General features: G+C 33.8%; 1 protein-coding gene across 5 annotated transcripts; it reads right to left on the bottom strand.

The window, feature by feature from the left end:
- Positions 1-428: 428 nt before the first annotated feature.
- LOC306996407 (uncharacterized protein) lies at positions 429-25,591 on the bottom strand. 5 transcript variants are annotated; one of them, XM_079608855.1, is made up of 5 exons: positions 25,520-25,570; positions 25,206-25,259; positions 5,755-6,078; positions 3,929-4,097; positions 524-3,059 (listed from the first exon to the last, which is right to left on the bottom strand). In XM_079608855.1, the coding sequence occupies exon 5, from the start codon at positions 3,052-3,054 to the stop codon at positions 1,207-1,209; it is 1,848 nt and encodes a 615-aa protein (XP_079464981.1). In that variant the 5' UTR covers positions 3,055-3,059; positions 3,929-4,097; positions 5,755-6,078; positions 25,206-25,259; positions 25,520-25,570; the 3' UTR covers positions 524-1,206. The 5 variants fall into 5 exon arrangements, 4 of the variants coding, with proteins under 4 accessions (XP_079464979.1, XP_079464978.1, XP_079464981.1 ...); XM_079608853.1 differs by lacking the exon at positions 3,929-4,097 and having other exon boundaries at positions 429-3,059; positions 25,520-25,591; XM_079608854.1 differs by lacking the exons at positions 25,206-25,259; positions 25,520-25,570 and adding an exon at positions 10,404-10,546.
- Between the last annotated feature and the right edge of the window lie 1,723 nt (positions 25,592-27,314).

Raw genomic sequence — 27,314 nt, 5'->3', positions numbered from 1 at the left:
CAAAGCAAACTCATCTTCCTGTCATCTTGATCCTGCACCGACTACTTTACTTTAAAAAAATGTGCACACGTTATTTCACCATCGATTTCACTTCTCATCTCTCAACTTCTCAGCAATGGTGTTGTTCCTCTTGAACTAAAAACTGCTGCCGTCACTACTACTTGAGAAAGTGGTTGCTGCTCAACTTCAAACTCATTTGTCATCCAACAACCTCTATGAATGTTTTCAATCCGGTTTTCGCACCCTCCATAGCACTGAGACTGCACTTCTTAGGGTTGTTAATGATCTCCTTGTGGCCACTGACTCCGGCTCCACCAGTATTCTAATTCTTCTAGACATTTCCTCTGCATTTGATATAGGGCTGGGCGATATGGCCAAAAAAAATATCACAATATTTTTTTTTATATCAGTCGATATTGATAATTATTGATAAATGTCAAATCTTTATTTATTTCAAGTTTAAAGACAGATTTTTACTCCTAAGTGAAAGCTGTAGAAACCAGAGCATTGTGTTTTTAAACTACTCTTTATTGTCAGAACATATGTAAACGGACCGTGTGGCGCGCGGTTCAAATGAGTTTCGTTCCGCTTTTGGCGCATAAACTTTATTGAACATTTATCAAACTCTTGATATCATTTTGCGCCAGCACATTTAGCTTGAGTTAGGACGCAGATTTACTATATACAATTTATGTTCATTAACAAAAACAGTAACATCTGTTAAAAAAAGTAACAACATTATTTGTATTTGGTAAAATGTAATATTCTTTAGTTTTATTAAAATTAACCATTGGTCAGCCAGCATCATGCATTTAGATCATGATAACCACAGATAAAATGTAACTTTATGGTTTCTATGGTATTTATGAAAACCAGTAGCCTAAATACATTATTAAAAACTGTAATTATATTCCATTACTCCTTTAATACATTGTCTACATTAATCATTTTATACAATTCAATATGTATATCCCACATTTCATGGTGCAGTTAATATTACTAGGTTAACGTTACAGTAACGTTAAATCCGTGGTAAATGATGGGAATGTGTCGAAGGAAAAGCCTCCTGACTGAATTGCTGCACACAGTGTTTCTCATGTTCGTCAGCGCGGTCTCATCTGCCTTTAAACTAGTTTAAATCACTGAGACATTTGTGTTCCTCGCTGAATTCAAGCGCTTCTCACTGGATCTCGTGACCGAGCTCGATCAGAGTAAACGCGTCTGCTCTAGTGAACTCGCGCTGCGCTGCCGTTCCTCCACTGTATGGATCTTCATGTGTCGCTTCAGGGCACTTTTAATAGAGAAACTCTTTCCGCACTGATCACACGTGTGCGGCTTTTCTCCAGTGTGGATCCTCTCGTGTTTTTTCAGAGATGATGATCGACTGAATCTCTCGTCACAGTGTGAACACTTGTAAGGTTTTTCTCCAGTGTGAATTCTCTGGTGCAGTTTTAAATGTTCCGCTGTAGTAAAAGTCTTCTCACACTCAAAGCACATGTACTCTCTCACACCAGTGTGAGTTTTCTCATGTGTATGTAAATTTTGCAGCAGTGAAAAACTCTTTCCACACACAGAACATGAATGCGGCTTCTCATTCATATGAACTGTCAGGTGTATCTTCAGCTCTGATGACCTAAGAAATGTTTTGCCGCATTGATCACATGTGAACGGCTTCTCTCTGGTGTGGATCATCATGTGAACATTAAGGTGTGATGATCGACTGAAACTCTTCCCGCATTGATCACATGAGAACGGCTTTTCTCCGGTGTGAACTCTCATGTGTAGCTTCAGGTGATTTTTAATAGAGAAACTCTTTCCACACTGATCACATGTGTGCGGCTTCTCTCTGCTGAGAGTGTGGATCCTCTCATGTGATCTCAGATTTGATGACTCACTGAATCTCTTGTCACAGTGTGAACACTTGTAAGGTTTTTCTCCAGTGTGAATTCTCTGGTGCCGTTTTAAACTGCCCGCTGTAGTAAAAGTCTTCTCACACTCAAAGCACATGTACTCTCTCACACCAGTGTGAATTTTCTCATGTGTATGTAAAGATGACAGCTGTGAAAAACTCTTTCCACACACAGAACATGAATACGGCTTCTCCTTCGTATGAACTGTCAGGTGTGACCTCAGGTGTGATGAACTAAGAAATGTTTTGCCGCACTGATCACATGTGAACGGCTTCTCTCCGGTGTGGATCCTCATGTGAATCTTAAGACTTTGTTTGGCTGTGAAACTGTTTCCACACTGAGTGCAGGTGAAAGATTTATTGGCTCTTCTTTTCTTTAAAAATGTCTGTTTAGTCTTTGAGCGACTCAAGGGTTTTCCTCCAGGTTGGACATGATGTTCCTCCTCCACTTCTCTCAGATCTTCACTCTCCTCCTCCACTTCACTCAGTTCTTCACTCTCCTCCTTCACTTCTCTCAGTTCTTCACTCTCCTCCTTCACTTCTCTCAGTTCTTCACTCTCCTCCTCCACTTCTCTCAGTTCTTCACTCTCCTCCTCCACTTCTCTCAGTTCTTCACTCTCCTCCTTCACTTCTCTCAGTTCTTCACTCTCCTCCTTCACTTCTCTCAGTTCTTCACTCTCCTCCTTCACTTCTCTCAGTTCTTCACTCTCCTCCTTCACTTCTCTCAGATCTTCACTCTCCTCCTTCACTTCTCTCAGTTCTTCACTCTCCTCCTTCACTTCTCTCAGTTCTTCACTCTCCTCCTTCACTTCTCTTAGTTCTTCACTCTCCTCCTTCACTTCTCTCAGTTCTTCACTCTCCTCCTTCACTTCTCTCAGTTCTTCACTCTCCTCCTTCACTTCTCTCAGTTCTTCACTCTCCTCCTTCACTTCTCTCAGTTCTTCACTCTCCTCCTTCACTTCTCTCAGTTCTTCACTCTCCTCCTTCACTTCTCTCAGTTCTTCACTCTCCTCCTTCACTTCTCTCAGTTCTTCACTCTCCTCCTTCACTTCTCTCAGTTCTTCACTCTCCTCCTTCACTTCTCTCAGTTCTTCACTCTCCTCCTCCACTTCTCTCAGATCTTCACTCTCCTCGCTCTCTTCCATCGGGTCTGACAGGAAAGAAACAAATATTACATTTATTTTTCAGTACATCAAATTAACCTTTTAGACATCCTGCAATTTTGCAAAAAAACGCCTAAAAAAGGCCTACCCAAATTAAATTGCATGCTGTTCTTGAACCCTTTGGAGTATATGCATGCTTTTGGTCTCTTTTGGAAGGGGACACTTTGAGGTTTGTTCCTAAACAGTCAGAATCACTGTATGTCTTACTGCTATTGAGTAATATAACTTTGAACACACTAAAAAAGTGGGGAAAAATTTCCGCCTACATTTATTTTTGTAAACAGATGCCTGCAGATAGCTATAGCTGGGAGGTATAAGCTGGAAAACACAATGGGATCACAGCATGAAGCCTTACCAAACCCAATTTCAAATTTTATAACAATACCTTTGAAAATGAGTGTTTTACACATGTTTATCTAAGGTTATATCTAGGCGCTCACCAAAAAAAGCCACTTGGAGACTCCAAATGACCCTTTTTTAGCCATAGACCCATAACATGCTGTTATTCATGAATGCTTTACTCTACAGTCATAATTTTGGCCTCTAATGAAAGGTTACACTTAGAGCTATTATATTCCTGATCCATATTCACTGTCAATAATTGGTAACACATAGTAACTGAAGCATAAACACATAGTGTTGTTTTTTTCCAATTCTTGAAACCAAACTTTCTACAAATAAAGAGACAAAACAAGTTATATTGAACTAAAACACTTTAATATTCAAAAACTCCCACTATATATATATAAATAAATATATATATATAAATATTTATGTATATATGCACACAACTATTTACATATTATATTTATCAGGGAAAAAAAAGCTTGACTGCTGGTGCCAGTTCTCCCCCTACCCCGTCCTCTGCCTCTCCCCCTCCCCCGTGCTCTGCCTTTTGTTGTTTTGCTGGCTGAACCTCTCTGGGAAGGTGAAGGATGGGGATCTCCTCTCCTGATGAGATACTGTCATGTCCCTGTTCAATGACTGGCTCCCAAACTTCATCGGATTCATTTTCAGATGATGGTCTGTGATATAAAACAAAAACAAATAAATAAGTAATTTACAAGACATTTACACTGTTTCCGTATTCACATGCATATAAACAGAAACATGTACACAACCATGCTTATAAACCAGTTCATGAGCGCGCGCACACACACACACACACACACACACACACACACACACACACACACACACACACACACACCTGTGCTTGAGGTCACATAAAAAGATAATCCTGCACGAGCGCACACGACAGAACACACCCCCTCTCTCTCTCTCACACACACACACACACACACACACACACACACACACACACCTGTACATGAACACACGCATAACGTTACACGGTGCATGAGCGCGCATGAACACGAACACACACACACACACACACACGACACAAGCTGGCAAGTACACTTCAAAACAAACACATAACGTTACCTCAGTATATGCAGTAAAATATGCTGTATAATATAATAAAAACACTTACTTGTCGAGAGTGACGTGTCCACCACCCAAAAACATCTCCTCTGCCACCGAGTCAATGGATCCTCCATCGCTCTCTTCATCAGAGACATCATCCTCCGACTAATCACTGTCACGCCTTGTACATTGTTCTATCACTTCTTCTAGTAAGAAGTGTGTTTTGGTGGTTTTCTTTGCCATTTTCACCAGTTACCTGTTACTATCACTCCAAAAACGCTTTCTCACTCCAATGGTCTTTTTTGCGCACGGGCGCACGAGTCACTGTGTTACTTTGCGCATGAACTTCTCGCGTGACAGATTGAACCGTCCCAGTAAAGCGTCATGTCATTTTTTAGAGAAATTCATTGGCTATCAGAAAATACAGTCATTTTTATGGATCCATGGGACTGGATAGATTTACTGTCAATCAAAGAGGGGGAGGCAACGTTCTCTATCATTGGCACTGCTTGCCCATTGACACCTCATGACACCTCTATAATTCACGGATTGGCTCAAATGACCTGTCAATCTAAAGTGCAGAGGTCAGCGGCCATTTTGACATAAAAATATCTGTAATAATAACATGTTCAAGGCAGCTTCAGCAAAGAATTTGTCGAAGTGGTGTTAGCTCTGTGTGCTAAACTCGAAATGCTACTATACATTACGTGGATGTTTATTGATATACAAATGTGTTTTGGACTAAATACTTCGCCGAATTGGATTGTATGGACCCTTTACAACGCAACTAAACCATTTTGGTGGAATGTAATGGCTCAGTGGACTAACAGGATGCTTCATATGTGAGTTTTTTCCATTTTTAATTTTTTTATTTTGCTGTAGGTGGTCTGACAAAAACACCGATTGTACCTGCTGTGTTTAGTGTATATTAAAATGGTTTACATCGTTCGAATCACAAGAGTCTAAGCTTTCCAAATATATAAGACATGTTTAGCTTTTAATTTGTTCGTTTTTGTATATCGCGAAGATATTGCGCAATAATGCGTGACGTACCGATGACGACCCGTCGGACCGCTATATGGTTAATTCAAAGAGAGAAATATAAAGTAAAAGGACATGAAAGTACTGAAGAAAACCCAGAACATTCTGCACCATTTCATAGTGTAACTGTTTATCTAAATGTGATGAAGTGCTTGAATGTTTCTAACATGAATGTTCTCCAGCATCATGAATGAATGAAGAATAAACACCAACCTCTTTGTTCTTCAGGATCTTCAGTGTGTTTCATTCTGCAGGGTTCTGGATCACTCGTGTTCTCACTGTCCTCTTTAATAAACTCAGTCTCTGCAGATTTCAGCTCTTCCTGATGCTTTCATGCTCGTCTTCACTTGCAGCTGATGGGGATTTACAGCATTTATTGGAGAATTACTGTGGGAGGAGCTTCACTGATGATGTGATTGCAGTGGGAGGAGCTTCACTGATGATGTGATTGCAGTGGGAGGAGCTTCACTGATGATGTGACTGTAGTGGGAGGAGCTTCACTGATGATGAATTCCAGTGTGGGAGAAGCTGATCTGCCTAAAATCAAAAATATCAATTACTGATCATTTTTATAATAAATTACACTTCTAAGCATTTATGTATGTCTATCTATTCATCTTACAGTAACTGATGCCAATTAATTTATTATTTTAATGCTAATCCTAACATTATCCTGCTTCTTCATTAAAATACAGGTATCTAGAAATAAAGAAACGAATGTAAATAATTTAAATTCTCCCAAATATAAAAAAAATGGTAAGAAATCAGTTCATAAACACAGAAACCATAAACACAGAAATAAACATATATATATAGTAGGCAACAAATCCACTCATTCTGCTGACACCAATGAAATGAGCTTTAAGTGACAATGTACAGGAGATCTGAAGACATCAGCATAATAAATGAGGTGAAAACAGGAACTATTGTCATGAAATAAAGAGTGTTTTCAGCAGATCTGTTAATATTGATGAGCCTCAGACTATCAACACTCATTCAACAAGCCATTCAGGATCATCAGCAGATCATCTCACTTTATTCTGAGTGTTTGCTGTTAGAAACACATTATTTGAGTCAGATAGATGACTAAAGACTATTAAACTGCTCCATTGAAAGACAATACTGTTATTTCTCACACTATGACATGGATAAAACATCAATAACACAAAAACAATCACTAATGATGACACTCATCCTCATAAACCCCTACAGATAAATAATTACAGCAGCATAATATGTCCAAATTAATCTAACTTAATTATTTTTTAAATATTTGAGCCAAAACCAAAAATGTGTTAGGTTGTGCCCCTAATAAAAAAAATCCAGTTCATTCCTTATTAAATGTGTTTTTAGGCATTGTGTTTGTGTTGACTATTACATGTATATATTGTGTTTCAGCTCAGCTGATTTTTGGATTGATCGTAAAGAAGATGGTTCTTTATAAGTTAGAAGTTTATAAGTGAGATTAAAAACAAGCTTAAAAGCAGCAAGCCGTTATCGATCATAAATTTATAAGAAAAATTGGTAACACTTTATTTTGATGGTCCCTTTGAGCATTCTGTTAACTATAAGTAACTGTGCAACTACATGTCAACCAATTCTCATTAGAGTATTAGTAGACTGTCTGCTTAATATCTGCAAACTCTTTATTGTGACCGTATAATCATGTTTTGTTTTAGAACCGAATACGGTATATTATGTATTAGTAATAAGTGCATTAGTAGAAAGTTTACATTTTACTTGTTTGCAATGTATTTTTTAAGACTATCACCGGTCACCCGCAAGTCTCCTGTACTTGTGAAACCATTGTGAACATTACGTGATACTCTTAACTAACATACAAGTTTAAGAACACAAAAATACTTCAAAACAACTGCAACACGGACTGCATTGCAGGTCTTTAGACGCATAAGCTGCAGCAATGTCACCACTATCCATCTGGACAGGCTGGGTTTCGAGGCGGCGAGACCCTTGGTGCGCCCACAAAACGAAACGAAAAGCTGCTCCGAGCGCCTGAAGGCGGCGGAGCGTGTGATGTAAATTCTCAGCGCTCTGACAGGACAGAGGAGGTTAGCGTCGACCTCGCTGCCGGATGTCGGCAAAGCTGAGAGTGAAATGATCTGCGCTCTGAAGGGGGTGCCGATCACTTTGGGGACATAGCCATGTCTCGGTTTAAGGACGACTTTAGAGTCCCGGCACCAACTCCGGGAACCACGCCTGGTTCTCTCATCGGGGGGCTATGAGGAGCATCGAGTGATGTGTTTCCCGGATTCTCCTGATGACCTGTGGTAACAGTGAGACCGGAGGGAACGCGTACAATGGGCAGCTGGGCCACGCTTGGGCCAGGGCGTCCTCGTTCTTCGAAAAAAACCTTGGGCAGTGGGCGTTGTCTTTCAACGCAAAGAGGTCGACTTTCGCACTGCCGAAAAGGCTCCACAGTAACTAGACTGTCTGCGGGTGCAGGGACCATTTCCCCGGGGGAACGTTGTCCCTGGACAGTTTGTCCGGGCCATCGTTCAGGCGTCCCGGCACATGGGCGGCTCTGAGCGAGCGCAGTGAGTGCTGAGCCGAAACGAACAGGCGTTCTGCCAGATCGCAGAGGACTCTGGATCTGACACCGCCCTGGCGGTTCACGTAGGATACCACAGACATGTTGTCCGTGCGAACCAGTACGTGGTGGCCCCGCAGAGATGGGAGGAAGTATTTCAAAGTGTTCTCGACCGCTATCATCTCCAGACAGTTTATGTGAAGGCACTTCTCCGAGTCTGACCAGAGGCCAAAGACCGGTTTGCCCTCGAAAAGACCGCCCCAACCCAGGTTGGAGGCGTCCGTCGAGATGACTTTTCGGTAGGAGACAACTCCCATTGTCACTCCCCGCTGATACTAGTCGGCCGCTATCCAGGGCTGCAGAGCTGAAACACAGCTCTGAGTCACTCTGATTCGCGAGCCGCCGGAGGCCCAAGCTCGGTGAGGTACACGAGCGTTCAGCCAGCGTTGCAGAGGGCGCATACGCAGTAGACCCAGCCAGAGCACTGGTGCGGCTGAAGCCATAAAGCCCAGCATTCTCTGAAACGTTTTCAACGTGGGGGGAGCGAGAAGCTCGATGGGAAAGTTCCGGCGAGCGTTCGCAGGCGACAACGGGCTCCGGTGGTCTCTGGGCGCTGCGTTTCTTCTTACGCAGGCCACTGGAGATCTGAATAGAAACTGTTACTTTAACAGATGTCATAACAGAAAATTTTGTATGGGTAAGCTGTATTAACGTAGCTGAAATGATCCGGTCTAAAATAAAATAAAAAAATGGCCATCTTAAAATTAACCGGTTGTTTTGTTCGAAAAGAGCTTTTCGGATTTCGAAATCGAATTTATGTTACACGTATCGAGTGAAAAAAAAAAACAGTAACAGATCCAGAAACGCACACCGTAGGCTAATCCAGAAATACATGCGTGAGATGCACAAAACACACAAATGGCGACACATGCTGGTAAAAACTGTAAATGTAATACAGGCCAATCATGTAATGATGATAAGTTTTACAAACCAACTGCAAATGTGTTTAACAGTTCCAAAGTGAAATCTATTAAATACAATCTACTGGTAAAGTTTTTGTTTTGGCAAATAAATAATAAAAATGCCATAAATCCCCATAAAAGACTGAGTGGCAGCATTTGTTTGAAAAACACATCTAAAAAGGGAAAGAGCTTTACGATTGACTGCACAATTAGATTTGACAACAAATCTGAAGTATATTTTTTTACAGAATGGCGAAAGCTACGCAAATGGATCACTGCAATTCAGAGAAACAACTGATTTCCAGGCAGTGAAAGGTGGATTTGCAGTTATCATTTTGAAACAATATGGGTATTTAGGGGTAAATTAATACCCTACAGTATATATTCTATTCAATTAAATATTGACACCGTATAATTCTGCGTAATTGGATGTTTTAAATAAACACTGACAAAAAACTATACGTTTTAGGGCTAATCTGAATCTAAGTTTTTAAACGTTCAAAACAATATTACTGTAACCATGCCTCATTTCACATCCTTTTCCCACATAAATTTTAAATATTCCAAATGACCCCCCAGCAGGCGTTTATTGCAATCATTATGTTGTTGCGTATCATCAACCTTTTGTCACAATGGCACTGTATGACTGATGTATCATTTCAAAAATATTCATTTCAGATTTTTCCTCTTATTCAACTTGTAGACAAATTTATATATCTAACATTCTGATTAAATATTTGTAAATAAATGTATTTGTCAAATACAATGACATTCACAAACTGACAGTTTGCCACCCTTATTTTTATTGATGGTAAAAAATTAAATAAAAGACAGAAAGATAGAAAAGAGTTTGAATGAGATAGTCAGTTTGACAGAATGAAAAGATAATTATTATTATAATTTTTTTAAATAGTCCGCCCAGTAAATTGTGCCCATTTCCAAAACTGTGAATAGTTAATTCCTATCAAGCAAGCTGATTGAATCTGTGCTGTATAGTGCTAAAAGCACAGCGTGTGCAACGCGAGCTGTTGCCAATGACAACAGATAGTAACGCACATAGCCAATATGACCGCACAAGCCACGATGTAGCTACCCCTAGTAATTTCACGAGCACAAGGATTCTCTGATGACAGAGATTTAATGATTGGTTCACCATGAGGATAACCATCCAACTCAAGATGCCGTGAGAACTAAATACACAACAAATAAAGTTAAAATAAAGAATATAAAAGACATAAATAAAGCAATGTTGTCTTTGTAAACTTTTCCAAACAGAATTAAGTTCACTTTAACAGCATAACTATATTTACAGAGATCACTTTTTTCCACACAGCAATACAACTGAAACTTACTTCATTGGCTGCTTATTACCAAAGGAGAACTTAATCTTGCATCTTGTAATATCTTCTGTAACTTCAGATGAGTAAATTAACTTTAATACACTTTAGAAATGTGGAATATAGCTTCAGCTTGCCATGCGGTGTAGACAACTTTCTTCCTGAGTCACTCTGTGCTTTTCATAATAAAAGTCTCCACTCACAACTCTTGACTAAGCAGTTTCAAATTAAAAGTCCTTAACTAAATATTTATAAAATAATTAAATAAACATGAAAAATAAACTGACTTCTCTTTTTATTTTATTTTAATTAATTTTTGTATTATTATTAGTGCCAAGTTTAGTTGTATGGACTGACAGGGAATCGTTAAGAAAGTCTCTTCCATATGCATTTAGGAACTGTACTTTTGAAAAGGCTTTGGAGCAGAGAAATACTTGCCAATCAGCTCTGGCATGGTGCATTTCTTAAAAAAGTTTGTAGCACATGCAAATGTGCCATCTCAGTAGTCATTACGCACAATGTCAGTAAATATTACGGTGGCACTAATCCCATGCGAATAGACCCTCTGTAAATATGTACATAAATATTCCACAATTTCCTGTTTTAAAGAATTTTTCCACGTTTTTTTTTTTTTTTCAACTATTGAGGTGCTTGAAAAAGCATTCAGTTGCATTCTAGGCGCTGGGATGTCAAAACTGTGGCAAAACTCAAGTGTTTTCCATTTAGATTTAGATTTAACATTTAGATTTAACATTTAGATTTAGATTTAACATTTAGATTTAGATTTAATATTTATATTTATTTATTTATATTTAATATATAGATTTAACATTTAGATTTAGATTTAGATTTAACATTTAGATTTAGATTTAATATTTAGATTTAACATTTAGATTTAGATTTAACATTTAGATTCAGCATTTAGATTTAACATATAGATTTAGATTTAACATTTAGACTTAGATTTAACATTAAGATTCAGCATTTAGATTTAACATTTAGATTCAACATTTAGATTTAACATTTAGATTTAGATTTAACATTTAGATTCAACATTTAGATTTAGATTTAACATTTAGATTCAACATTTAGATTCAACATTTAGATTTAGATTTAATTTTTAGATTCAACATTTAGATTTAGATTTAACATTTAGATTTAAGATTTAGATTTAACATTTAGATTTAGATTAAATTTTTAGATTTAACATTTAGATTTAACATTTAGATTTAGATTTAACATTTAGATTTAGATTACATTTTTAGATTTGACATTTAGATTGAGATTTAACATTTAGATTTAACATTTAGGTTTAGATTTAACATTTAGATTGAGATTTAACATTTAGATTTAACATTTAGATTTAGATTTAACATTTAGATTTAACATTTAGATTTAGATTTAACATTTAGATTGAGATTTAACATTTAGATTGAGATTTAACATTTAGATTTAACATTTAGATTTAGATTTAACATTTAGATTTAGATTTAACATTTAGATTCAGCATTTAGATTTAACATATAGATTTAGATTTAGATTTAACATTTAGACTTAGATTTAACATTAAGATTCAGCATTTAGATTTAACATATAGATTTAGATTTAACATTTAGATTTAGATTTAACATTTAGATTCAACATTTAGATTTAGATTTAACATTTAGATTCAACATTTAGATTCAACATTTAGATTTAGATTTAATATTTAGATTCAACATTTAGATTTAGATTTAATATTTAGATTTAATATTTAGATTTAACATTTAGATTTAGATTTAATATTTAGATTCAACATTTAGATTCAACATTTAGATTTAGATTTAATATTTAGATTTAACATTTAGATTTAACATTTAGATTTAGATTTAATTTTTAGATTTAACATTTAGATTTAATATTTAGATTTAACATTTAGATTTAGATTTAATATTTAGATTCAACATTTAGATTCAACATTTAGATTTAGATTTAACATTTAGATTTAACATTTAGATTTAACATTTAGATTTAGATTTAATTTTTAGATTTAACATTTAGATTTAACATTTATATTTAGATTTAACATTTAGATTTAACATTTAGATTTAGATTTAACATTTAGATTTAGATTACATTTTTAGATTTAACATTTAGATTTAACATTTAGATTTAACATTTAGATTTAGATTTAATTTTTAGATTTAACATTTATATTTAACATTTATATTTAGATTTAACATTTAGATTTAACATTTAGGTTTAGATTTAAGATTTAGATTTAAGATTTAGATTTAAGATTTAGATTTAGATTAAATTTTTAGATTTAACATTTATATTTAACATTTATATTTAACATTTAGATTAAGATTTATATTTAACATTTATATTTATAATTTTGATTTAACATTTAGATTCAACATTTATATTTAGATTTAATATTTAGATTTAACATTTAAATTTAGATTTAACATTTAGATTTAGATTTAACATTTAGATTTAACATTTAGATTTAACATTGAGATTTAGATTTAACATTTAGATTCAACATTTAGATTTAGATTTAATATTTAGATTTAACATTTAGATTTAGATTCAAAATTTAGATTTATCATTTAGATTTAACATTTAGATTTAACATTTAGATTCAACATTTAGATTTAATATTTAGATTTAACATTTAGATTTAGATTCAATATTTAGATTTAACATTTAGATTTAACATTTAGATTCAACATTTAGATTTAATATTTAGATTTAACATTTAGATTTAGATTCAATATTTAGATTTAACATTTAGATTTAGATTTAACATTTAGATTTAACATTTAGATTCAACATTTAGATTTAGATTTAACATTTAGATTTAACATTTAGATTCAACATTTAGATTTAGATTTAATATTTAGATTTAACATTTAGATTTAGATTCAAAATTTAGATTTATCATTTAGATTTAGATTTAACATTTAGATTTAACATTTAGATTTAATATTTAGATTTAACATTTAGATTTAGATTTAGATTCAATATTTAGATTTAACATTTAGATTTAGATTTAACATTTAGATTTAACATTTAGATTCAACATTTAGATTTAGATTTAACATTTAGATTTAGATTCAATATTTAGATTTAACATTTAGATTTAGATTTAACATTTAGATTTAACATTTAGATTAAACATTTAGATTTAACATTTAGATTCAGCATTTATATTTAACATTTAGATTTAGATTTAACATTTAGATTTAACATTTAACATTTAGATTTAACATTTAGATTCAACATTTAGATTTAGATTTAATATTTAGATTCAACATTTAGATTCAACATTTATATTTAGATTTAATATTTAGATTTAACATTTAGATTTAGATTTAACATTTAGATTCAACATTTAGATTCAACATTTATATTTAGGGCCCAAGCCCTGAAAGGGCGCAGAGCCCTATTGTTCTTCTAAGGGTTTTTTGTTATTCTTCTTCTTCTTCTTTATAATACAATTTTTTTCAAGGTTTTTGCCACTTTTGGGGGCCTTGACGTGCTCAAAAACTCTTGAAACTTTGCACACTGGTCAGAACCCGCGGCCATTAGAGCCGGACTGAAGCTGGTACCCGGGCGTGGCAGGGGGGCTCGACAGCGCCCCCTGGAACGGGGTCCGAAAACTTGGTCCATAAATCAAACACGCTTGCATGAAATAATATGAAACTCGGTACACTTATAGATCTCATCGGTTCATATATCCTTCATGCTCTGACTTTTTACCCCAGCCCAACAGGAAGTCGGCTATTTGGCGTAGTTTAAAAAACACATGCAATGGAATTTAAAATACTCCTCCTAGACGATTCAAACAATCACCACGAAACTCGGTGTGCATGAAGTCAAGACATTGAGGATGAAAAATTGCGAGGGGATTTTTGATATCTCGAACGGGTTTGGCCGTGGCGAGGAAACGAATTTATGGCGAATATTGGAAACAGGAAGTGTGTTATAACATCCTCATACATTAATTGATCTTGATGAAACTTCAGCAGTGTGTTCGCTGTAAGAGGCCGATCACATGGATGTGACTATTGTGAGTCAAAGTTATAGCGCCACCAACTGGCAGCAGGAAGTGTGTCACTTTCAAAATGCTTTGAATTCACCCTCTTATTTTTACCCGATTTGCTTCAAACTTCATCTGTATAATGTAAACACACTACAGATGTAGACCTGTGAAAGGATTATTGATATCTTTAATACTGTCGCCATGGCAACGCTTTAAACTTTTATATTCTTTTTTGATGCATTTGAGGCTCTTAACATGCTTTAAATTGCATGAAACTCAACATGCATTTGACATTTATTGTGTAATAGACATGTGCGAAGTTTCAGAAACGGGCGTGGTAAGGGGCTCAGTAGCGCCACCTTTAGTCAAAAATGGGGTATTAGTTTTACCTACAGTAACCAAACTCGGTATGTATATTCTTCTCTTCGATCCGGACAACTTTCTAATTTACAGTCATTAGCTCCGACCAACAGGAAGTCAGATATTTTGGTTTGAATGTGTACTGTTTGGAGCATTTTCCGTCTGCCCCTCTGTGTGTGTGTGAGGAGGGGGGCTAGTTTAGTTTAACCCTTTCTCTGCTGTGTGCAAAATCTCTGGCACTTTTGAGGGCCTTAACATGCTCGAAAACTCTTGAAATTTTGCACAAATGTCAGAACCCGCGGCCATTAGGGCCGGGCTGAAGCTGGTACCCGGGCGTGGCAGGGGGGCTCGACAGCGCCCCCTGGAATGGGATTCGAACACTTGTCCGTATATCAAAACACGCTTGCATGAATTAATATGAAACTCGGTACACATATAGATTTAATCGGGCCGAACAACTTTCCCTGGGTCAAGTTTTACGCCAGCCCAACAGGAAGTCGGCTATTACGGGTTGATTGGAGAACGCTTGCTCTCGCATTTGAAACACTTCTCCTAGAGAATTCATCCGATGACCACGAAACTCGGTCAGCATGAAGTCAAGACATGCAGGATGATAAATTGCCAGGGGATTTTTGATATCTCGAACGGTTTGGCCGTGGCGAGGAAAAAAAATTATGATTAAAAAAGGATGCATAAAGTGTGTTATAACTTAGTTATAGTTTTACCTACAGTAACCAAACTCGGTACGTATATTCTTCTCTTCGATCCGGACAACTTTCTAATTTACAGTCATTAGCTCCGACCAACAGGAAGTCAGATATTGTGGTTTGAATGTGTATTTTCTCTCTCTCTGTCTCTCTGCCATTCTGTGTGTGTGTGTGTGTCTGTCTGTGTGGGGAGGGGAGGGGAGGGGGTGTGTGTGTGTGTGTGTGTGTGTGTGTGTGTGTGTGTGTGTGTGTGTGTGTGTGTGTGTGTGTGTGTGTGTGTGTGTGTGTGTGTGTGTGTGTGTGTGTGTGTGTGTGTGATTTTGGTTGGGTGACAGTTGTAGGTTACAGTTTGACAAGAGTTTATAGTTTAACAAAAGCACAATGTTGTGTTTCATTGCGAGTGTACACAAATATAAGGAAACACTTTGCATTTTGAATGATGGTCTGTATGAACAAAATGACGGAGTATGTTTTTATGTCTCCATTGTTCGATCGAGCCTCACACACACACACACACACACACACACACACACACACACACACACACACACACACACACACACACACACACACACACACACACACAGCATTCCAGCATTGCAATCTTGACATCGCAGAATGTTCATTATAGCCTTAATAAAATATAATAATAAAATAGTCAACCTTACATATAAAAATTACACTGCTCTGTTTAAATAGTCATTTGTACAGTTTGTGCCGTTCATAATAATTTTTTTTAATTTTTCTATATTGGAACGTGAGTGTACAAAGTGTACAAAGTACAAAGCCTATAAAAAGAATAGTTTAGCATCCAAAAATGTTAATTATATATTATTATTATATATATAATAATATATATGTTAAAAATAGGGGGAAAAAAAGAATTTACATAATATATATATATATATTTTTTTTTTAAATTTTTTATTTATTTATATATATATATATATATATATATATATATATATATATATATATATATATATATATATATATATAATTAAAGCTGCAAGCAGCGATGGAGGGCCCAAGCCGGTGGCATCGCCACCCTGGTGCCTTTAGTGGAACTAAAGGCACCGGGTGGCGGTGCCACCGGCTTGGGCCCGCAATCGCTGCTTGCAGCTTTAATTAGATTTAATATTTAGATTTAGATTTAACATTTAGATTCAACATTTAGATTCAACATTTAGATTTAACATTTAGATTTAGATTTAACATTTAGATTTAGATTTAACATTTAGATTTAGATTAAACATTTAGATTTAACATTTAGAATTAACATTTAGATTTAGATTTAACATTTAGATTTAACATTTAGATTCAACATTTAGATTTAGATTTAATATTTAGATTCAACATTTAGATTCAACATTTAGATTTAGATTTAATATTTAGATTTAACATTTAGATTTAGATTTAACATTTAGATTCAACATTTAGATTCAACATTTATATTTAGATTTAATATTTAGATTTAGATTTAACATTTAGATTCAACATTTAGATTCAACATTTAGATTTAACATTTAGATTTAGATTTAACATTTAGATTTAACATTTAGATTTAGATTTAACATTTAGATTTAACATTTAGATTCAACATTTAGATTTAGATTTAACATTTAGATTTAACATTTAGATTCAACATTTAGATTTAGATTTAACATTTAGATTCAACATTTAGATTTAACATTTAGATTCAACATTTAGATTTAACATTTAGATTTAGATTTAACATTTAGATTTAGATTAAACATTTAGATTAAACATTTAGATTTAACATTTAGAATTAACATTTAGATTTAGATTTAACATTTAGATTTAGATTTAACATTTAGATTTAACATTTAGATTCAACATTTAGATTTAGATTTAACATTTAGATTTAGATTCAATATTTAGATTTAACATTTAGATTTAGATTTAGATTTAACATTTAGATTTAACATTTAGATTCAACATTTAGATTTAGATTTAACATTTAGATTTAACATTTAGATTTAACATTTAGATTTAACATTTAGATTTAGATTAAACATTTAGATTTAACATTTAGAATTAACATTTAGATTTAGATTTAACATTTAGATTTAACATTTAGATTCAACATTTAGATTTAGATTTAACATTTAGATTTAACATTTCTATTTAACATTTAGATTCAACATTTAGATTTATATTTAACATTTAGATTTAACATTTAGATTTAGATTTACATTTAACATTTCTATTTATAATTTAGATTTAGATTTAACATTTAGATTCAACATTTACATTTAGATTTAACATTTACATTTAGATTTAACATTTAGATTTAGATTTAACATTTAGATTCAACATTTAGACTTAGATTTAATATTTAGAATCAACATTTAGATTTAGATTTAACATTTAGATTTAACATTTAGATTTAGATTTAGATTTAACATTTAGATTTAACATTAAGATTCAGCATTTAGATTTAACATATAGATTTAGATTTAACATTTAGATTTAGATTTAACATTTAGATTCAACATTTAGATTTAGATTTAATATTTAGATTCAACATTTAGATTTAGATTTAACATTTAGATTTAACATTTAGATTTAACATTAAGATTCAGCATTTAGATTTAACATTTAGATTTAGATTTAACATTTAGATTTAACATTAAGATTCAGCATTTAGATTTAACATATAGATTTAGATTTAACATTTAGATTCAACATTTAGATTCAACATTTAGATTCAACATTTAGATTTAGATTTAATATTTAGATTCAAAATTTAGATTCAACATTTAGATTTAGATTTAATATTTAGATTTAACATTTAGATTTAACATTTAGATTAAAGATTTTGATTTAGATTCAACATTTAGATTTAATATTTAGATTTAACATTTAGATTTAGATTTAATTTTTAGATTTAACATTTAGATTTAGATTTAACATTTAGATTTAACATTTAGATTTAGATTTAATTTTTAGATTCAACATTTAGATTTATATTTAACATTTATATTTAAGATTTAGATTTAACATTTACATTTAGATTAAATTTTTAGATTTAACATTTATATTTAACATTTAGATTTAGATTTAACATTTAGATTTAACATTTAGATTTAGATTTAACATTTAGATTAAGATTACATTTTTAGATTTAACATTTAGATTGAGATTTAACATTTAGATTTAACATTTAGATTTAGATTTAACATTTAGATTTAACATTTAGATTTAACATTTAGATTTAACATTTAGATTTAGATTTAATATTTATATTTATTTATTTATATTTAATATTTAGATTTAACATTTAGATTTAGATTTAACATTTAGATTCAGCATTTAGATTTAACATATAGATTTAGATTTAACATTTAGACTTAGATTTAACATTAAGATTCAGCATTTAGATTTAACATATAGATTTAGATTTAACATTTAGATTTAGATTTAACATTTAGATTTAACATTTAGATTTAGATTAAATTTTTAGATTCAACATTTAGATTTATATTTAACATTTATATTTAAGATTTAGATTTAACATTTACATTTAGATTAAATTTTTAGATTTAACATTTATATTTAACATTTAGATTTAGATTTAACATTTAGATTTAACATTTAGATTTAGATTTAACATTTAGATTAAGATTACATTTTTAGATTTAACATTTAGATTGAGATTTAACATTTAGATTTAACATTTAGATTTAGATTTAACATTTAGATTTAACATTTAGATTTAACATTTAGATTTAACATTTAGATTTAGATTTAATATTTATATTTATTTATTTATATTTAATATTTAGATTTAACATTTAGATTTAGATTTAACATTTAGATTCAGCATTTAGATTTAACATATAGATTTAGATTTAACATTTAGACTTAGATTTAACATTAAGATTCAGCATTTAGATTTAACATATAGATTTAGATTTAACATTTAGATTTAGATTTAACATTTAGATTCAACATTTGTATTTAGATTTAACATTTAGATTCAACATTTAGATTTAGATTTAATATTTAGATTCAACATTTAGATTCAACATTTAGATTCAACATTTAGATTTAACATTTAGATTTAGATTTAACATTTAGATTTAACATTTAGATTCAACATTTACATTTAGATTTAACATTTAGATTTAGATTTAACATTTAGATTTAACATTTAGATTCAACATTTAGATTTAGATTTAACATTTAGATTTAGATTTAACATTTAGATTTAGATTTAACATTTAGATTCAACATTTAGATTTAGATTTAACATTTAGATTCAACATTTAGATTCAACATTTAGATTCAACATTTAGATTTAGATTTAATATTTAGATTTAACATTTAGATTTAGATTTAACATTTAGATTAAACATTTAGATTTAACATTTAGAATTAACATTTAAATTTAGATTTAACATTTAGATTTAACATTTAGATTTAGATTTAGATTTAACATTTAGATTTAACATTTAGATTTAGCATTTATATTTAACATTTAGATTTAGATTTAACATTTAGATTCAACATTTATATTTAATATTTAGATTTAACATTTAGATTCAATATTTAGATTTAGATTTAATAATTAGATTTAAAATTTAGATTTAGATTTAATCTTTAGATTTAATGTTTAGATTTAGATTTAACATTTAGATTTAACATTTAGATTCAACATTTAGATTTAGATTTAATATTTAGATTCAACATTTAGATTCAACATTTATATTTAGATTTAATATTTATATTTAACATTTAGATTTAACATTTAGATTCAACATTTAGATTCAACATTTATATTTAGATTTAATATTTAGATTTAGATTTAACATTTAGATTCAACATTTAGATTCAACATTTAGATTTAACATTTAGATTTAGATTTAACATTTAGATTTACATTTAACATTTATATTTATAATTTAGATTTAGATTTAACATTTAGATTTAGATTTAACAGATTTAGATTTAACAGATTTAGATTTAACATTTAGATTCAACATTTATATTTATATTTAACATTTACATTTATTTATTTATATTTAATATTTATATTTAACATTTATATTTATATTTAGATTTAGATTTAACATTTATATTTAGATTTAGATTTAATATTTAGATTTAACATTTAGATTTAGATTTAATTTTTAGATTTAACGTTTAGATTTAACGTTTAGATTTAACTTTTAGATTTAGATTTAATTTTTAGATTTAACGTTTAGATTTAGATTTAACATTTAACATTTAGATTTAGATTTAACATTTAGATTTAGATTTAATATTTAGATTTAACATTTAGATTTAGATTTAACATTTATATTTATAATTTAGATTTAGATTTACATTTAACATTTATATTTATAATTTAGATTTAGATTTAACATTTAGATTTAGATTTAACAGATTTAGATTTAACAGATTTAGATTTAACATTTAGATTCAACATTTATATTTATATTTAACATTTATATTTATTTAATTATATTTAATATTTATATTTAACATTTATATTTATATTTAGATTTAGATTTAACATTTATATTTAGATTTAGATTTAATATTTAGATTTAACATTTAGATTTAGATTTAATTTTTAGATTTAACGTTTAGATTTAACTTTTAGATTTAGATTTAATTTTTAGATTTAACGTTTAGATTTAGATTTAACATTTAACATTTAGATTTAGATTTAACATTTAGATTTAGATTCTTTTTTTTTTTTTTTACAGACAACATGCAGACCAAAGTAGTGCAGTAACGAACAATCTGGTAAATTCATAATTGAAATAAAAGTGTGTAAATGTGTGTGTGTATGTTTGTGTGTGTGTGTGTGTGTGTGTGTGTGTGCTTTTGTTTATATTACATTGTGGGAACCAAATGTCCCCACAAGGATAGTAAAACCTGAAATCACCTCCATTGTGGGGACCAGCCAGCGGTCCCCATGAGGGGAACGGGTTAATAAACATACTAAATTATATTTTTTCGAAAATGTAAAAATGCAGAATGTCTCCTGTAAGGGGTAGTAGGTTTAGGGATAGGGGCAGTGTAAGGGGATAGAATATACAGTTTGTACAGTATAAATTCCCATTTTTACCATTACGCCTATGGAATGTCCCCACAAGGATAGCAAAACCCCCTTGTGTGTGTGTGTGTGTGTGTGTGTGTGTGTGTGTGTGTGTGTGTGTGTGTGTATAAGTAAAGTAGCCATTTATTATTTATTACCATCTTCATTACCATCACCACCACTCCTCACTACCATCTTACTGCCAACATTGTACTAGTCAAATTGTATTCCCATTTCCATTTCCATCTTTTCTCCCATGTAACAATTGCCATTGTCAGCATTCTACAAATAATTTTTTAGATGGTAGGATAATAATAAAATACAATACAATAAGATAGTACGTTCCGGGTTACTTGACTGTTCCCTGAAAAAGCGGAACGAGATGCTGCGCTGCTTAGCGCATTGGGAACGTCTTTAAAGGAGAACTCCGGTCAATATTAACATTGAGCTCAATTTTTAGTAAATTTGGAGTGCTGTCAATACAGAGAACAACGACAAAAATCGGTGTTGCCTACACAGTGTTATCCTCTTTTTAAAATTTGCACCCTATTGACTTGAATGGGGCACGTTATAAACCTGCTTTTATTTCTCTTATCATCCTTGATGTGTCATTACAAGTGCCCAGCCATGTTGAGTGATTCCTTCAGAGTGAACACGAGTGAATCTGACTGCAGTAGATGTGAAAGATATGAATAAAAATGATGTTATATCAGCCAGCGCACATACCTGTATTTAGTTCCTGTTTTCGGTCGAAGTCAAAGTAGTCGATTGTCGAGTTGACGCGCATAGGTTTAGTTACTTAGATCACGCGCGTGAACTCGACAATCGACTACTTTGGACTTCGACCGAAAACAGGAACTAAATACAGGTATGTGCGCTGGCTGATATAACATCATTTTATTCATATCTTTCACATCTACTTCAGTCAGATTCACTCGTGTTCACTCTGAAGGAATCACTCAACATGGCTGGGCACTTGTATGACACATCAAGGATGATAAGAGAAATAAAAGCAGGTTTATAACGTGCCCCATTCAAGTCAATAGGGTGCAAATTTTAAAAAGAGGATAACATGGTGTAGGCAACACCGATTTTTGTCGTTGTTCTCTGTATTGACAGCACTCCAAATTTACTAAAAATTGAGTTCAATGTTAAAATTGACCGGAGTTCTCCTTTAATCGTGACCTGCTGTGAATATAGTTTGTAAACACGTCGATGGAATCGACCGGAAGTAATATAGCCTCGGTCAGTGACGTCATCGGCGCGCACCAGCGACGCGAGGCTATAATTAGATGAGCCGCAGGTGCATCGTCAGGATATTTTGTCTGAAGAGCAGTCCTGGGACATCATCAGCACGGCAAAGTAGCGCAGCATCTCGTTCCGCTTTTTCAGGGAACAGGGTTACAGTCAAGTATCCCGGAACGTTCCCTTTCAAAAGCTACAATCGATGCTGCGCTGCTTAGCGCATTGGGAACGAGAATACCCACACCGCTGTGCTTGAAGGTGTCTGGACTCCCTACGGTTGTGTAGGTGTGCTCACAAGAAACGCAGGAAAGCCCTAGACATTAGCTTGCGATGTCGACTCAAGGACGTGAGAGCCCGGAGTGGTATGAACATTCAAACTATAAAATCTTATGAATGTGTGCGGAGAGGACCAGCCTGCCGCATCACAAACAAACTGCAAGGGGGCACCTCTTGCCAAGGCAGCAGAAGAGGCGACCCCTCTGGTGGAGTGAGCCCTTAGACCCGTTGGCGAAGCTTGGCCGCACGCCTCATAGGCAAGAGCAATAGCATCCCTGACCCAATGTGACATGGTCTGTTTAGTGGCGGCAGCACCTCTGTTGCTGCCCCCATAACAAACGAATAGTTGCTCTGACTTACGTCACTGGCTAGTGCGGTGGACGTAGGCCTGAAGAGCACGGACTGGACACAGTCTGTGAGATCTCTCCTGCTCCGGCGTTGTGAACGGTGGAGGGCAGAAGGCCTCTAGAGTGACCGGATATACAGCCGAGAATGGTACCTTAGGCAGGTAATCAGGATGAGGATGCAAAATCACTTTCACCATTCCTGGGGCAAAGTCTAAGCAGGATGGCGATATTGACAGAGCCTGCATGTCCCCGATTCTTTTTAGAGAGGTTATAGCCATTAGAAAAAACATCTTTAGGGTCAGAAGTTTATCAGACGCTGACTCTATGGTTCAAAAGGGGGGTCTCAACCAATCAGATCAGCCTGGTACGCCTGCAACACTGCCATAGTGTGCAGAGCAGCACCAGTCTGACCCCCACCAGCGTGGATGTCATTATACACGGCTTGGTGGGGAGTGCTGACTCCTTAAAAGACGATGAGCCACAGAGAAGAGATAGCCAGTGAGCGTCTCTTTGGACTGGCACATCGTATGCACATGCCCCCATGATAGTCTAATAAATTGACGTCAAGGGCACAAAGAATAAGGTTTTCCCCATGCACGAGTTAACGTCATGGAGATCCTCAAGGAGGACAGTCTAGCTGTAATCTGGCCACTGCACGAGTCACCAACTCGAGTAACCTCTCACACGCTTTATCATAACGAGAGAAGTGCTCGGAGTCGGTACTCTCAAAGTCCATCATAATTATTTAGATGGCTTTTTCAATATTTAATCCCTCAGAATTAAATGTGGCCAAAGAACAGCCAGACAAAAAATTATTACAAGCATTTGATATATTGCATTGAATATCTGATTTCTCATCATCATTCAATTCATTATTTTCTTTCTGTTTCTTAGATAGCTGAATTCTAACCTATGTTACACACGCGATTATATGATGCTGTCTCAGATTGGAGAGACGCGCGCAGGCTATCTCTCCCCTGGGATCGTATTATCACATGCATTTTCAGCGGGTCAGGCTGGTAGGCCTACTGCGCTGTACACTACAGGCATACCAGGCTGATCTGATGAAAGATTTAAATGCAGCCTGTCATCCAGACCGTGTCTGATTGATATTTGGCTGTATTTATTGCTGACTGTCCTCTTTATTAAACTCAGTCTCTGCAGATTTCAGCTCTTCCTGATGCTTTCATGCTCGTCTTCACTTGTAGCTGACGGGAATTTACAGCATTTATTGGAGAATTACTGTGGGAGGAGCTTCACTGATGATGTGATTGCAGTGGGAGGGGCTTGACTGATGAGTTTGTTTTTATAATAAACGACACTTCTAAGTGTAGCTGGCGCGGTCTGCACTTCGCCGACTACTGCGTTGTGTTCTGGTGCACTGATGACAGGACACTGACGATCTTCAATCAGAATCAGTCTCTCTCAGTCAAGAAGAATGCAGACTCAGTATTTAATCGCATTCAAAATTAGAAAAATTACCATGAAAAATTAACATATCGCATTAGGCTTGAGTATATCATGTGTAGGCTGTGTGTCATATTGCGTGTTATTTCTGTTATTAACTATGGGTAACAACGTTAAATAACGTTAATGTTTTACATTAACATTATGCAACATGAAATAAACCATCATGATTTCACTAGTTAACACAGTAACATGCATGAAGCAAAAAGTGCATGCTTTACATCTGGGTTGTGCCATTGAACATCAATATATTCAAGAAAACTTTAAAAAAAAAACACATTATATTCTAAACCTGGTATTGGAAGTACATACCTGTACAATTTCAAAGAGAGCAACAGTTCAGGATTATCTCCACTCAGAATCAGCCTAACATAAGAAAAGGGAAAACTGAAACATGTGGGCTTCATCACAAGACGACAGAATGGCGAGCGCTAACTTACAGCAAAACAAACCACGAGGCTAGCTATGTTAGCAATTCCTTAAGCACTCAAAACAGCAGTTCTCCACACATCTCAACTAAATATGTGCACTCATCATACAATACACGTACAAGTTACCATGTGCACTAAAGCTAAAGTTGCAACCGGTATATTTCAAGCTTACATTGCACTGATGTGAACACGTACCTCTCTCAGTCCAGTAGAATGCAGACTGAGAAACGAACGCTCCAAGTCAGTATATGACCACCGCCAGCCTCTATCCGATAGAGGGCGCACTTACACTGCAAACAACTCTCCCAATACCTGTGAGCTACCATGAAGTGACTGAACAATACAAGATTATGGTGAAATAAACTCACATACCCACAAAATAGAAAATGGAAGGTTGCAAAAATATTTGTCATTCTTTACATAAGCATTTATGTCTGTCTATCTATTCATCGTAACTGATGCCAATAAAAAAATATATATGTTGCTAATCCTAACATTATTCTGCTTCTTCATTATAAATCCATGTATCTAGAAATATAGAAAATAATATAAATAATTAAAATTCTTCCAAATATAAATAATTGTAAGAAAAACAGTTCATAAACATAAACACAGAATTAAACATATAGTAGCCAACAAATCCCCTCAGTCTGCTGACACCAATGAAATGAGCTTTAAGTGACAATTTACAGGAGATCTGGAGACATCAGCATAATAAATGAGGTGAAAACAGGAACTATTGTCATGAAATAAAGAGTGTTTTCAGCAGATCTGTTAATATTGATGAGCCTCAGACTATCAACACTCATTCAACAAGCCATTCAGGATCATCAGCAGATCATCTCACTTTATTCTGAGTGTTTGCTGTTAGAAACACATTATTTGAGTCAGAGAGATGACTAAAGACTATTAAACTGCTCCATTGAAAGACAATACTGTTATTTCTCACACTATGACATGGATAAAACATCAATAACACAAAAACAATCACTAATGATGACACTCATCCTCATAAACCACTACAGATAAATAATTACATCAGCATATTATGACCAAATTAATCTAGTTTGATCTTATAACTACATGAATCACTATAAAGTAAAATAGCCTAATAACATTTTACATGCGCAGAAACTGAAAATGATTAATGGGACGGAGACTTCGTACGCCAGTTCCTCAGCTTCCCTCGTTGCTCATTCCCAGCCTGCCAGATGAGGCTACAGTGGTGAAGAGAGAGAGAGAGAGAGAGAGAGAGAGAGAGAGAGAGAGAGAGAGAGAGAGAGAGAGAGAGAGAGAGAGAGAGAGAGAGAGAGAGAGAGAGAGAGAGAGGAGACTAAAGGACAGTTCAGTGTTTACAGTAGGAGCAGCAAACACTGCGATCTTAACAATAGTCACAATCACTGCAGGAAACATGAGAGGAAGAAGAGAAACTGGACATGACTGAAGTCAAGGGTCTTCAACTATCAACAGTTATTGATGAAGCATTTACAGACTGACTGATAGTTTAATGTTATAAAGCTGTCAGTATAAATGAACGTGTCGTACCTCTGTATAATGATCCAGCAGTCACACTGACTTCAGTTTCTCCTGGATCTGTGGATCACGTCTGTTAGTTCAGTTCAACACATAATCCCACATATACACAACATCATCATCACATAATACTTGTGTTCCATCATCCCAGTTTACAGTGGCAGTAGTTGAGAAGAGAGATGTCACTGTATCATTTATTCCTGGTTTATATGAGAGAGAAAACAGTTGAGCTTCTGCAAATAAATTAATACTTGACAGTGTATCTGACTGAGGTCTGGAGTTGATCTCCGCCAGGTATATTCACATCTCCACTCTCTGTTGTCATCTTCATTCAGGAGTGTTGTAGTCAGAGTGATGATACAGTGATCTGATGATGGTGATAATATCTGATATCTGGAGTCTGTCTTCAGATCAACACCAGTCTGATTCACCCACAACAGCTCAAGTCCCTCAGAAC

This window comes from Phoxinus phoxinus (genome assembly GCF_949152265.1).
Source record: "Phoxinus phoxinus genome assembly, chromosome: 1".
Classification (NCBI taxonomy): domain Eukaryota; kingdom Metazoa; phylum Chordata; class Actinopteri; order Cypriniformes; family Leuciscidae; genus Phoxinus; species Phoxinus phoxinus.
The sequence above is the reverse complement of the archived record's forward strand: the minus strand, read 5'-3'. Positions and strand labels throughout refer to the sequence as shown.

Excerpts from the sequence above, each read along its gene's own strand:
- LOC306996407 (XM_079608853.1), bottom strand. The coding sequence starts at position 5,788 with ATGAAACACACTGAAGATCCTGAAGAACAAAGAG. Across the intron at positions 3,060-5,754 it reads AGATCCTGAAGAACAAAGAG|ACCCGATGGAAGAGAGCGAG; the intron begins GTTGGTGTTTAT and ends CTTTCCTGTCAG.